Here is a 15,148-nt window from a genome sequence, read left to right on the forward strand (position 1 = left end):
CGGTGATACCCTGTTTGAAACTTAAATGTTTTTAACTTTAATCTCGATAAATATTGTAGGACATTAAACCTGTATCACAAGGAAACCAAGTGCTAAAAAAGTTATTGCATTAAAAAAAAACCTTTTTTAGCAAAATTTGTTATAACTATTTTATTGAAAAAATGAAGAATTTTCAGCATTCCAATGTAAGCCGTTTTTAAGTTATTTAGAAAACACCACAGGGGGGGCGGAAAATACTCCCCCCCCCCCTCCAGCGGGATACGGTTAAGCATCACAAAAGTCATGTTCATAAAATGAAACCTTAAGAAATCTTTGAAGAAATAAATGGTAAGGTTGAACAAATGTGATTTAGAAGTGGGATCCCAAGGTATTTTGGTGTGAAGAATGGATGAGCTCTATTTTGAAAGGGCGCTTTTATTCTCAATCAGAGTAGAAAATTTCTTAACATATATATTTGTTATTAATTTATATTTTCAGGCAAAATGGAGCTTCCTTTTGAAGAATTAGAAAATGATTTGCTAATGATTCAGAGATTTAAATTAAACAAATACATTCAGGAAAATATAGACTACGTTATTAACCATACATTAAATGTACAAACCGTTCTGGTTCTATTTACATCAAAAGGGAGCAGGGGTTTTTAGTAACTTAAAAGATGAATTAAACTTAAGAATTTGTTTTTAGCAATGTCATGATCTTGAAATTCATATTTGGACCCAAGGTTTATTATGTCTTTTACTAAATAGCATAGTGCCAAAAAGTTTCAAGAGTTCCCAAATAATCTTAGAGGGAATTTAAGCGTAATAAACTTTATTTTAATCTGTATAAATCTTGAAGGATATTAAACCTGTATCACAAGGAAACCAAGTGCTTAAGAAGATAATGATTGATCTTCTTGAACTTCAGTTTACCATGGAGGATAACCTGCTTCTTATCAAAGAATTAAAATGCTTTCATAAAGAAAAGGATAAACAGAAAACAATTCTGAACACTGCGCGGCAACAAATCACATCTATAGGTTCAGTTAATCAGCTGGGTACCACGTGGATACAAGTTAGCGACAATATTGAATCAACCCCTGCAGCAGTAAATATAGGTAGGTAACTGTAAGATAAACAAAAGTTGAGAACAAGTTACATAGTACTCTATGAACATTGAACAGTGTACAGAGTTGATGATTTATTTTTGACGACGTCTCAGCCTTGACTTCTACGGAATGATGGATGGTTGTCTCTATTATTTGTAATTCATGAACACTAGTAAGGCAAGCCGTACCCAATATAGCCTTCATCCCGTAATTACTTACAGACATAAACTTTCGGCAACGCGCTCACCTCTACGCTTCCTTAGCCAAACCCATATATCTTCCAGAAAAATTTCTTTCGATTTTCCCCTAAAATATAATATTTTGTACATGTTGGCTGATGTTATTCTTCTCTAAAAATGTTTTTGAAGGAAGAAAGAAATTGAATTTTTACCAGAAATAAAACAGGTTGGTTTGCAATTCGTTGTAAAATTATCTGAATATATCTATCTATCTATCTACCTTATTTTGATACTTTAAAACCGAACCGCATGCAAAAATGCTTTATTTTTGGTAAAGATTGAATTTCTCTTCACCTTCAAAAATTTCTCTGAGAAGATTAACATTAGATGACATGTACAAAATATTACATTTTAGAAGGGAAATCGCAGTAAATCACAGTTTTTAACAAAAATTTAATAACTATTGCCCCAGTGAGCGAGAATACTTACTTATATTAACAAAAAAAAATATTAATATGTTCAGTAGGGTGACTAAGGCAGGGGATTAAAAAATTGGGTGCATAGTTTCTATGGGTGAGGTGGTCCAATATGAGCAATGCCTGCAAAAGCCTGAAAAATCCTGATTTTTGGTTTAGATGATGAAAGAAAACCTGAGCAAGATATTGGAATGAATGTAGTGGAAAATTTTATTGCAGTTGAGGAAATAAAATACCCTCTAGAAGGAGATAGCATTTCTCTTATTAAAGAAGAAGGAATCCCATTTGGAGGGGGAAATCTTCTACCCTGTGAAGATGCATTTTCCGTTGGAGATGAAACTCTCATGGCAAGGGGGGGAGAATTTCCTCTTCCTGGTGAAAGACCTCCTCTTTCTCTGATGGAAGAACACGCCTGTATCAGCAATATGAAGGAAGAAGACAATTTAAAAGGTGAGTTAAATTTTACCTTTATTTTTTTCAGTTGCTAAAAAATTTTCATTCCTAGAAGTTAGTTTCTGAAAGTTCATAAGACTGATTTCTTAAAACGGATTTGACTAAAGTCCTTTAACTTTTGTATAACAATTTTTATTACGAGCCAACATCAACTAATTATTTATTAGATGTTGAACGCCTTGGAGATGGATATCAATGTGAATTATGTAACTATAAAGGAGCTTCTCTATGCAAGTTAAAGCTTCATAACTCTAGAACACATGAGACAGAAGAAGAAGGTATTTTTTATTTTTTTACAAATAAAGTATTTTCTTACTTCAGGAACGGTTTATAGTAAAACAAATGATAATGAAATGTACAAGGCATGTTCAAAAAGTTTTGCAAACAAAAATTGAATGTGCTTCTAGACTTCTGAGCCCAGTATTTTTATACTATAAATCCCATTTAACAAATGGACTATATTCATTATTATTCCATGGGATCACTAATCAGCTGTCAGCAAATTTGTAACACAAGACTAAACAATGACCCAAATCTGGAGACGCCTTTTTACATACAATTGACAAAGGCCTTTCTTAAACATAGATTACAGCTATTTAAACCGTTTTAGACCTTTTTAAATTAAAACCTTTGCATCTTTTGTATTTTTAAGGTTTTCTAAACTATAGAACATGTTTAAATTAATAAAGTTCTAATCTACAGAGGATATATTTGATAAACACTAAAAGGCTCATGGTGAAAGCTAATGGAGACCAACGTATTATTTGACTGACGTTAGTTAGTCAGAAAACTAAATTGGGATAGATAAAACGAATAAAAAAAAAAATTAAAGTTCAGGGCTGAGATGTCTAAAATAAATTTTCAAAGCTTAGAAACATGCCTCGTAATAACCAATCACTTCTTATGCATTATTTCTTGAAAATCCAGGATATGGATTAGTGTCAGGGGCTATATTATATCTCCACTCCACAATTGTGATTTAAATCTTGATGTCTGTAAAAGTTGCCCTTTCTTTTGTACTATTGCAGCTATTTATTCATATAAAAAAGGAATTAGGACTTGATTTGCTTGATATGATGGTTACTTTGTTACTGGTTAGTATTTATACCCACTCTTGTTGTAGGTACGAAACCTTGTGATGAATGTGATCGTGTCTTATCCAATGCAAAAGCTCTCAAAAGACACAAACTGGTGAAACATGACACAAATGGTGGAGGGAAGTGTGATCAATGTGACTTTATGGGAAGGAATAAAAGAGCTTTAAAGATTCATATGAAAAACTGTCATTCGGGAATACAATTTATGTGTGATCAGTGCAAATATGTTGGTAAATCAAAAGAGCTTTTGAAGACACACATTAGGGGAGTCCATGACGTTCAAACATTCATGTGTGACAAGTGTGAATATGTTACAAATTGGTCAAGCTCACTGAATAAACACATCAAATTTAAACACAACGGAGTTAACTTTCCTTGTGATCAGTGTAACTATGTTGCAGTAAATATGAACTCTCTCAAACTTCATGTAACTACTCAACATGAACCACCCACATATTTTTGCGAGCTGTGTGATTATGCTGCAACACTTCCAAAGCTATTACAAGCTCATATTGAGAGTGCCCATGAGAAAATAAGATATCCTTGTAACTTGTGTGATCATGCATCAACCTCTGCAAGTAATCTGAGACAACATAAGAGACGTGTTCATAAAATGAAACCTGAAGAAACCTTTGAAGAAACAAATCCTATTAAAATGTAAAAAATGTTTGACTAATATTTAAGATCCCAGTGCTTTATAGTTTGTTTTGGAAACCATTAAAAAAAAATCTTTGAGCTCTATTTTAAAAGGAGTTTAATTTCACACAAAGGTTTTTCTGACATTTATATAAATATTTATTTTTGCAGGTGTCCAAACAATACCCTTTTAGTTTTAGAGATAATTGTACAATTTTGAATAGGATATTAATGACAAGTTTGTAGCACGTACCAAAATTGTCATTTTGGCCATGTTGAGTTTATAAATTTGTTATCATCGTTTCTCGAACATGTCACATGCTTTCATTAACGTATCAAAAGAAACAAATTCTTTTTAGAAGCTTTAAAGATTTTATGGTTGTGCAGTGCACCAAAACCTAGGGAATTAAATTAATAAAAAGAAACAATAGAGAGGGATATTGCTACAGTTGATGTAGACATGCGTTAAAGCTAATGCTGCAATATGCATTGTAAACAAAGTTGGTTGAGCTCTATTTTGAAAGGGCGCTTTTATTCTTAATTAGGGTAGAAAATTTCTGTGCATACATATTTGTTATTAATTTATATTTTAAGACAAAATGGAGCTTCCTTTTGAAGAATTGGAAAATGATTTGCTAATGATTCAGAGATTTAAATTAAACAAATACATTGAGGAAAATATAGATTACGTTATAAACCATACATCAAATTTGTTTTTAGCAATGTTATGATCTTGAAATTCATATTTGGACCCAAGGTTTAGTATGTCTTTTACTAAATAGCACAGTGCTAAAAAGTTTCAAGAGTTCCCAAATAATATTAGAGGGACTGTAAGCGTAATAAACTTTATTTTAATCTCTATAAATTTTGAAGGATATTAAACCTGTATCACAAGGAAACAAAGTGCTTAAAAAGATAATGATTGATCTTCTTGAACTTCAGTTTACCATGGAGGATAACGTGCTTCTTATCAAAGGGTTAAAATGCTTCCCTAAAGAAAAGGAAAAACAGAACACAATTCTGAACACTGCGCGGCAACAAATCACATCCATTGGTTCAGTTAATCAGCTGGGTACCACGTGGATACAAGTTAGCGACAATATTGAATCAACCCCTGCAACAGTAAATATTGGTAGGTAACTGTAAGATAAACAAAAGTTGAGAACAAGTTACTCTATGAACATTGAACAGCGTACAGAGTTTATGATTTATTTTTGACGAGGTCTCAGCCTTGACTTCTACGGAATGATGGATGGTTGTTTGTTTGTTTTTATTATTTGTAACTCATGAACACTGGTCAGGGTAGGGGGGGGAAGGCAAGACGTACCTGTATAGCCTTCATCCCGTAATTTACTCACAGACATAGACTTTCTGCAACGCGCTCACCCGTAGCGCTTCTTTAGCCACACCCATATATCTTCCAGAAAAATGTCTTGCGTTTTTCTCCTGAAATGTAATATTTTTTACATGTTGGCTGATGTTATTCTTCTCTAAAAATGTTTTTGAAGGAAGATATAAATAGAATTTTTACCAGAAATAACAGTTTTGTTTGCAATTCGTTTTAAAATTATCTAAATCTATCTATTTACCTATCTATCTGATTTTAGATAATTTAAAACCTAATCACATGCAAAACTGCGTTATTTTTGGTAAAGATTGAATTTCTGTTTATCTTTAAAAACTTTCTTTGAGAAGATTAACATTAGCCGGCATGTACAAAATATTACATTTTAGGAGGAAATTGCAATAAATGACAGCTTTTAACAAAAATTTAATAACTATTGCCCCAGTGAGCGAGAATACTTACTTATATTACAAAAAAAAAATATTAATATGTTTTGTAGAGTGATACAGGAATGGGGTTAAAAAAAGTTTGGGTGCATAGTTTTTATGGGTGATATATTTGAATAATTTTATTATTAATTGCATCATGATATCAACTTTATTAAAAATAAATTAGTCCTATTTTTTTGGTGACATACATAAATATTATGGCTTCCTGCAGCAGCAACTGTTAGAAATTTGGGCAGGATTAGCATTCCCTGAAAGGCTCTAGAAATTAGTAATAAAATTGGAGAATAAATTGTCTTTCAATTTATTTTTATGAAGAAAATGTGGGACAAATTTGTTGGGTAACATGATTTATCAGTTCAAAGGGTTGTTTGTCTACTCGAAAAAAAATTAAACATAGATACTAAGCTTTCAAAAATATTTCAGTCGATGAAAACTGTCTGACTCCTGGTACTACTGGTTTAGATGATGAAAGAAAACCTGAGCAAGATATTGGAATGAATGTAGTGGAAAATTTTATTGCAGTTGAGGAAATAAAATACCCTCTAGAAGGAGATAGCATTTCTCTTATTAAAGAAGAAGGAATCCCATTTGGAGGGGGAAATCTTCTACCCTGTGAAGATGCATTTTCCGTTGGAGATGAAACTCTCATGGCAAGGGGGGGAGAATTTCCTCTTCCTGGTGAAAGACCTCCTCTTTCTCTGATGGAAGAACACGCCTGTATCAGCAATATGAAGGAAGAAGACAATTTAAAAGGTGAGTTAAATTTTACCTTTATTTTTTTCAGTTGATAAAAATTTTCATTCCTAGAAGTTAGTTTCTGAAAGTTCATAAGACTAATTTCTTGAAACGGATTTGACTAAAGTCCTTATACTGTTGCATAGCAATTTTTATTCAGAGCCAACATCAACTAAGTCTTTTTTAGATGTTGAACGCCTTGGAGGTGAATATCAATGTGAATTATGTAACTATAAAGGAGCTTCTCTATGCAAGTTAAAGCTTCATAACTCGAGAACACATGAGATAGAAGAAGAAGGTATTTTTTTTCATTTTTTTACAAACAAAGTATTTTCTTAATTTTATTTCAGGAAAGGTTTATAGTAATACCAATGATAATGAAATGTACAAGGTATGTTCAGTAAGTTTTGCAAACAAAAATTGAATGTGCTTCTAGACTTCTGAGCCCTGTATTTTTTTAAATAACACACTATTAATCCCATTTAACAAATGGACTATATTCATTATTATTCCATGCGATCAGCCGTCAGCAAATTTGTAACGCAAGACTAAACAATTACCCAAATCTAGAGAAGCCTTTTACATACAACTGACAAAGGCCTTTCTTAAACGTAGATTACAGCTATTAAACCTTTTTAGACCTTTTTACATTAAAACCTTTGCATCTTTTGCATTTTTAAGGTTGTCTAAACTATAGAACATGCTTAAATTTATAAAGTTCTAATCTACAGATGATATATTTGATAAACACTAACAGGCTCAGGGAGAAAGCTAATGGGTAGTATTTGATTGACGTTAGTTATTCAGAAAATTAAATTGGGATAGATAAAACAAATTTAAAAAAAATTTAAGTTCAGGGCTAAGATGTCTAAAAATAAAGAACCCATGTCAAGTAAGACATTTTGTAATATCTCTTTCAATATTAATAGCAGCCGGTTCTATTTTTGAATGTAGACTCATATAATTTGTTACTAGCAGGATATGAAGTCAGATTGTCGATATCTCTTTCCGGAGTCTTGGAACCTCTGAAAAGTGACCCTCCATCGGCTCCGATTTTTTATCTCCGGCCTCGTTGGACATTAATAGCCCATTTTTTAAATATATACTCCCAATGACCCCTAAAATACACAAAAAAAGATTATTCTTTTTTTTATAAAGTTTTTGATGTCAAAACAGGGTGTCAAAAATTGCGTTTTTTTTGATTTTTTTTAAATTGCAAAAAATGACAAGTTCTGATAAAAAATATCGGAGTAAAAGAAAAGATAAAATATTATTTATATTATTATCTAACACATTGATGAATAAAAAAATTTCAAAAAATTAATTTTTTCGTGGGCTACGAGGTGTTTATATTTTTTTTACAAATCACCCTTTTTAGGCATTCTCCTCCCTTTTATAGATGGTGGCTGGTTCTAATTTTAAAAATAATGTTATATAATTACCTAGGAGCAGGAAATGAAGTCAGATTACCAATATCTCTTTCCGGAGTCTTGGAACCTCTGAAAAAAGACCTCCGTCGGCTCCAATTTTGTATCTCCGGCCTCGTTGGACATAAATAGCCAATTTAAAAAAAAAAATACTCCCAATAGTCCTTAAAATGAATGAAAAAAAAATTTCCAAGTTTTTTATATTAAAAACAGGGTGTCGAAAAGTGCCTTTTTTTTCGAAACAATTATAAATGAAGAAATCAACTTTTTATATTATATTTTCCTTCCTTTTATAGATGGTGGCCGGTTCTAATTACCTAGGAGTAGGATATGAAATCAGATTACGGATATCTCTTCTCGGAGACTTGAAACCTCTGTGGACTGACAATTTATAAATGTAGAAGACAGATTATTTAAGTTTTTTTTCGTCTATGTCTTTCATAGATAAATAATATGAAACATTTTAGGAAAATAAAAGAGTAAACAATATTTATCTAAAACATTAGTGAGGCAAATATAATTTCCATAAAATAACTTTTGACTTCAGGGTGTTAATTTTTTTACTAATCTTTTTTCTTCGTTGTTTTCCCTTTATAGAAGGGTGGCAAACTATTGTTTCTGTTCTACTGATCACATATCCCTAGAGAAAGTTTTATATCAGGTAAAAACCATGTGACCTTACGAAGTTATGTACTGTACAATGGTACTGCAATTGTACGCATGTTAACAATTAAAAACCGGGTTTTTACTATTTTTTTATTGTAATCGAAGAAAGGGGATTACATGTGTTTTAGTCATGGAGTGCGAAACATGTAAAAAGACTTTTACACGGAAAGCTAATTTAAAACGACACGAAGAGAAATGTAAAGTGGTTTTTAAATGTGAAGAATGTGATTTGAAACCCTGTAAAATAACAGCTATAAGCGACATGGGAAGATCAGGGGAAATATGTTTATCAATCAATCATCCGGGTTATTAATCAATCAATATATCAACTGGTTTATCAATCAACTAATCGGTTTATCAGCCATCAAGTTTATCATCAAGTTATCGATCATCCGGTTTTTCGATCAATCATCTGGTTTGTTAATCCATCATCGAATTTATCAATCAACCATCCGGTTTATCAATAAATGACCTAGATAATCAATACACCATCTAGTTAGTAATCAATCCTTTGGTTTATCGATCAATCATCTGGGTTTTTAATATATCAACTGGTTTATCAATGAATCAATTGGATTAAATTCCTGGAAAATAGTTGGATTTATTTTTTGGGGAAAGCCGCTAATTCGAAAAGAAAAATTCGCCAAAATTAGAAATTATTTAAAATGGCCGACTTTCAGAGCAACACTCAAAAAGGCTAAAATTAATTTAAAAGCCTCGTTTATCATATTTTGTAAATCCATATTCTAGATTTCTTTATGAAAGCTCACCTGGCCACTCTAAGAAATGAACGAAGCTCAGAAGTCTATGACTCCTAGATGCAGGAGTATAAGAACAGGTTTGTAGTCCAACTTTAATATTCAACTAAGATATAACATTTAAAATATGATAAGAGTATATCCAAAAAAATGTTTACTTTTACTTTCGAGATCAATTCATGTAATAATCTTTTGAGGCCATTATTTTTTCGGGAATTTTATGTTCTTTTGAACATTTCTTCAAGGGATATTTTATAAATATATATTTTTTGTCATTCTTTAACTACTCATTTAGGAATCCGGCCGCTAAGAGTTATAAACCTCTGGAACAATCTTCCAACAGACGTTAAAGATGCCAGAACAGTTAAAATTTTCAAGGCAAGACTTGAAAAAATTAATCTGTAATCTTATTTATGCAGTCAGGATCAGTGTAGGCGAGGCTAAATCTGAAGCTCAGATCAGACGAATCACACTGTTCCGTGAGGACTATACCGACATCTGCGCTATGGACCAAGAGGCCCTCTGCAGATTATTCTACAAGTAACAAGTAAGTAACAAGTAAAAAAAATATTTTATATTGTATTTCTGTGCTTGTAAATATAAGGACCGTTAGCTGTATCCCCTAAACTAAACTAACCTTGAGAGTTAACAATATCCATGACAAGATGAACCATTAAACTAAACTAACCTTGTGAATTAACAATATCCATGACAAGATGAACCATTAAACTAAACTAACCCTGAGAGTTAACAATATCCATGACAAGATGAACCATTAAACTAAACAAACCTTGTGAACTAACAATATCAATGCAAAGAAGAACCATTAAACTAAACAAACCTTGTGAACTAACAATATCCATGACAAGATGAACCATTAAACGGAACTAACCTTGAGAGTTAACAATATCCATGACAAGATGAACCATTAAACTAAACAAACCTTGTGAACTAACAATATCCATGACAAGATGAACCATTAAACGAAACTAACCTTGAGAGTTAACAATATCAATGACAAGATGAACCATTAAACTAAACTAACCCTGAGAGTTAACAATATCCATGACAAGATGAAACATTAAACGGAACTAACCCTGAGAGTTAACAATATCCATGACAAGATGAACCATTAAACTAAACTAACCCTGAGAGTTAACAATATCCATGTCAAGATGAACCATTAAACTAAACTAACCCTGAGAGTTAACAATATCCATGTCAAGATGAACCATTAAACTAAACTAACCCTGAGAGTTAACAATATCCATGTCAAGATGAACCATTATACTAAACTAACCTTAAAAGTTAAAAATATCCATGACAAGATGAACCATTAAACTAAACTAACCTTGAGAATTAACAATATTCATTACAAGATGAACCATTAAACTAAGCTAACCTTTAGAAATAACAATATCCATGACAAGATGAACCATTAAACTAAACTAACCTTAAGAATTAACAATATCCATGACAAGATGAACCATTAAACTAAACTAACCTTGAGAATTAACAATATCCATGACAAGATGAACCACCAGCTGCTTGAGGTTCAACCCTGATCCAAGAAGGGATATGTGAGGGGTTACACTCTTCAATCTACACAATAAGTTGTCAAATCTGTGCTCCACAAAGGAATTGAGTTTTTTTGCAGCAATCTATGATTTTCTTATCCTTATATCTTTGCAACCGGATGTCGAAGACCTTTGATATTTCAAACCTTGAATGCGGTTAGATCAAATACTCTAATCTTAAAATATCAAAGGTCTAGACCCAGTTGCAAAGAAAATTATGGCAAAGTCAAGTGGTCGCCAGAGAAATTAAAGAATTATAAGAAGACCTTATATATTATCTATACTACTTTACTTGTCTGTTTGTCTGTTGGTATCCAATAAACGCCAAAACGGAAAACCCGATCGGGCCAAAATATTCTGTAGGACCTAACGTAACCCCAGGGAAGGTTGATGGATTATCAAAATTTCCAAAATTTGCCTCCAACAAAATTCGATTTTCATTAAAATTTGAAAATCCACAAATTTTTTATAAAAAATCTAAGAATTTTTTGTTGTTTTAGTTTTACAATGTATACAAAGAGAAAATGTTCACAATTGAAAAAGAAGCCTAGTATTTAATAAAATTTCACTTTCAATTTTAAAACATCATTTTACAAGGTAAAAATTATTTACCTATCTACTAGATGACCGACAACCTTTGAATGATCGGGCATATTGACCCCTGTCAGTAGCACAGCAGTAGGTATTGTAGAATGGGTCAACTTCTATAAAAAATATTTAATCATCATTCATCAATAAAAAATTAATTTTTCGAAGAAAATAAAAATTACCAAGTGTCAAACTAACTATTTTTTGTACACTCTTTTTAAATCATTTCAATTAAAAAAGTTGACATTCTTTACACATACATGGTTTGCCATTTTCTTGTTATGTGGAGAAAAAACTTGTTCGTAAAAATTAGCTCAAAAATCATGCAACCTGTTTCTGATTAGATAACTATCAAATATCAAAGAAGGTCTTTTCAAGTAGTCCCATTATTGTCATATTTAGTTCAACACAGGGGCACTGGAATTTATTCAGGGGGGGGGGGGCTTAATTTGTTTTCTTTCTAGCTCTAAAAATACCTAAAAAACACAGATTTTACTGATCTAGAGGATGGGGGCTTCCGGCTTAGCCCCCATTGCACCCAACTCTGTATACGCCTCTGGTTGTAAATTGAACACCATATACCAATAAAATCTGCAAATGTTACCTCAGAAGCTTCCACAAAGTGAAGAATACTATCATGAACAGTTTTAAAGATATTCTTTTGAATATTGTCAACCCTGACCTCCATCTCCTTCACTATACTGTTGTGCACAATAACCCTCTCCCTAAATTCAAAACATTCAAAATCTAGTCAGTGGTGCCTAGAATTTGTTTGATTTTTGTGCGGATCCCGGTCCATCCTCTATAAAAACATGGATCCGATAAATAAGCTTATATAAATTATTTTTTGAAGTTTTATTACTTTAGTTTTAATTATTTGATATTTCTTAATAAAAATTATTTGTTTGTACGTTCCCTTCCCCACCCTTCAATTTTTTGTGATCTGTGCCATAACCTATAGGTGTGAATCACAGAACAGTCTAGATTAAACCTTAAATAAGACATTTGTGTTTTAGTAGTTTGCAATTACAATTAAAGAAATAAAAGGAGGGAGGGGGAGAGGGGCCCAAAAGTTTCTTTAGATTTAAACCTCACATTACTCCCATTTTGATACTAACCTGGCCCAATGTTGGTTTTTGCTTGCAAAACAGTTTTCTAGAAATTGATCCTTTAGTTGAGTATTCTGGTTCAGGGGAGCAATCTTCCTTCTCTTCTTTCCTCCTTTCTTAGGACTCAGGGGACGGGTTCTCTTGCTTCTCTTGTACGCAAACACACCTTAGATAATGGATAATAACAAGTCAACTATTTGTCCGTAAAAATCTAAAATAACCGTCAAAGGACAGAAATTAATGTGACAGTTTGCCATGATTCCACATAAAAGGTATCTGTGGGACAACAAAATATGTGCACGCTTTGTGACAAGAGAAGTATCAAATATTTAAAAGCGCATATTAAATCAAATCATACTTGATTACAAAAGGCATCCTTTGTAGGGGGTCAGAGTTTCAATTCCTACTCAACCTCTGGGTGTTTAGCCCGATCTTAATCACACATTCGTTTATGGTTTTACTTCTCCCGAGTCCTCTGAGAAAACGCATATTTATGAAGCTTTTAAATGGTTTACTCGGCTTGTAAAGATCATAGCTAACAACTAACAACGGATTCGTGAAACATAAATTTTTTTCAAAGATGATTGAATATGATTTTTACCTTTAGATAATCCCTGCTCCCCTCCCTCTATCTCGAAATCCTCGAATTCTTCCTCCGCTTTTGGCGCCATTCTTATTATCTGAAAATAAAATTAATATCACAGACGAAACTAATTCATGACAACTAAATTCATTACAAAATAAATCACAACCATGATTTATGAAGCTCTTTTGCAGATTTTACTTAACTATTACTATGTACTTAGTCTTTAATTCAATTACAGCTTTACCCAGAAAATATACTACAGAGTACATATTTAATTTCATGGCAGACAATTTTATGTCCAGTAAAATAAAAATAAAAATTCATTTTAAAGGTTGAGATTATCAATAATATGTTAATAATTAGAAGAAAGTTTACTATTAGTATACTATTCTAGTATACAAGGCTGATTTACATATCTTTTATAATTCCATATAAAAGTCTGGGAACTATGAAAAAAAAACTACTTTGTGAAACAATGAATAAAAAACGGTACAAAACTACAGGGAAACTTAGGCTCATAAACAGCTTATAATCGTAAAATAATGGAAAAAACTAGTTAGAGAACATGGTTTCGCCACAGAACTTAATTCTTTCAACTATGTTTTAAATTTAATTTTCTCTTTTAAAAGCTTTTCGGCAAAGTCTTGGGCAATGAATGCCTACAATATCTGAACAGTAACAAAACAAGATTTTTATATTTTCTGTAGAAAAATGGCACAAAAATGCATAGTAGTGATAATGAATGGCAGTGCTTTAATTGGTATAATTATGCTAGTACACAATGTCGGTAACCTCATTAACAGATAACAGCATGGCAAGTGTAGATTATTTCTTTTTGTTTCTTGATTCAATTTTCCTCAGTGCCTTCAGCGCACACTTTGCCGCTGTACACTTTGCTATCCGGTAATTCCGACCTATTCCCTAAACACAAAACAAAAATAAAATTACATACAAATTTTATCATGAAGCAAATGTGTGAATGACTTATTTTGTGATTGTCATTCATAAGTAAATAATAGGAAATGTCACCCAAACCAAAGTATCAAATATAATAGCTGTTTCAGATAGTCAGGGGGTTTTTATTTATAGTGAGCGTGTTTCAGATAGTACTATGCAACAAATAGAACATACCACTTCGTGGACATTAGAGGTATCTTTAGCGATAATTCAATCGATTATTCAGCAAAAAGTTTCATTCTCTTTATTTGATTTTTTTTTTAAATAAGAAAAAATTCCTGAAGAAGAATATTTCTTGCATATTTTAGGATAGAAATAATTAATTATTAGTAAAGGGTAAGAATAGATAAAATTAACAAGTAGTACCTTAAATGTTCCCTTTCCAAAAACTTCGACGGAAACCCTGACCCTCCGGCCATCGGCAAGCTTCTCTGGTTTCCCAAACTTAGCCGTTTCTGGTTCAAGCTCCAGGAGTTCTCTGATAGGGGATTTAGGAACATGACTTGAGAACTGTTCTATTTCATCTTTCATCATTCTACAATAACAAACTTTTATCAATGGATCTTCAGGTTGTATATGAAACTTTCTCATGCAAATCCAAGAGAAAACTAAAAATGCGCAAAAAAATTCTGGAATAAAACATTTTCAATAACAGTTATCTATGATCAAACTATTTTTCGTATTGAAAAGAAAGAAATTTGAATTATTTTTGAACTATCATGAAAAGAACCCGTGTCAAGTAAGACATTTTGTAATATCTCTTTCAATATTCATAGCAGCCGTTTCTATTTTTGAACGTAGACTCATATAATTTGTTAGGAGCAGGATATGAAGTCAGATTGTCGATATCTCTTTCCGGAGTCTTGGAACCTCTGAAAAGTGACCTCCGTCGGCTCCGATTTTTTATCTCCGGCCTCGTTGGACATAAATAGCCCATTTTTTAAATATATACTCCCAATGACCCCTAAAATACACAAAAAAAAAATTATTTTTTTAAATCAAGTTTTTGACATCAAAACAGGG

General features: G+C 32.1%; 3 protein-coding genes across 4 annotated transcripts in view; 1 reads left to right on the forward strand and 2 right to left on the reverse strand.

Annotated features, from left to right (window-relative positions):
• Positions 1-176: 176 nt before the first annotated feature.
• LOC111698300 (zinc finger protein 391) lies at positions 177-6,755 on the forward strand (the record flags this gene model as incomplete). 2 transcript variants are annotated; one of them, XM_023468595.1, is given in 6 exon segments in its annotated part: positions 177-557; positions 838-1,096; positions 1,902-2,192; positions 2,363-2,473; positions 6,146-6,475; positions 6,645-6,755. In XM_023468595.1, coding segments are annotated over 6 exon segments (1,177 nt in total), but the record flags the coding sequence as incomplete, so codon positions are not given.
• A 4,037-nt stretch (positions 6,756-10,792) lies between these two features.
• On the reverse strand, positions 10,793-13,873 carry LOC111698280 (uncharacterized). The gene is made up of 5 exons (XM_023468567.1): positions 13,184-13,873; positions 12,592-12,748; positions 12,078-12,198; positions 11,498-11,589; positions 10,793-10,910 (listed from the first exon to the last, which is right to left on the reverse strand). Exons 1-5 carry the CDS (start codon positions 13,251-13,253, stop codon positions 10,808-10,810), a joined length of 543 nt encoding a protein of 180 aa, XP_023324335.1. The 5' UTR covers positions 13,254-13,873; the 3' UTR covers positions 10,793-10,807.
• Positions 13,874-13,960: 87 nt separating this feature from the next.
• LOC111698291 (endoribonuclease Dcr-1) overlaps positions 13,961-15,148 on the reverse strand; it is a 21,478-nt gene continuing 20,290 nt past the window's right edge. The window contains exons 28-29 of the mRNA XM_023468585.1: positions 14,492-14,660; positions 13,961-14,089 (exon numbers count right to left, since the gene is read on the reverse strand). Of these exons, the coding sequence (XP_023324353.1) occupies positions 13,994-14,089; positions 14,492-14,660 (265 nt within the window). The 3' untranslated portion in view covers positions 13,961-13,993. The remainder of the gene's footprint in view (positions 14,090-14,491; positions 14,661-15,148) is intronic.

This window comes from Eurytemora carolleeae, unplaced genomic scaffold (genome assembly GCF_000591075.1).
Source record: "Eurytemora carolleeae unplaced genomic scaffold, Eaff_2.0 scaffold180, whole genome shotgun sequence".
NCBI lineage: Eukaryota > Metazoa > Arthropoda > Copepoda > Calanoida > Temoridae > Eurytemora > Eurytemora carolleeae.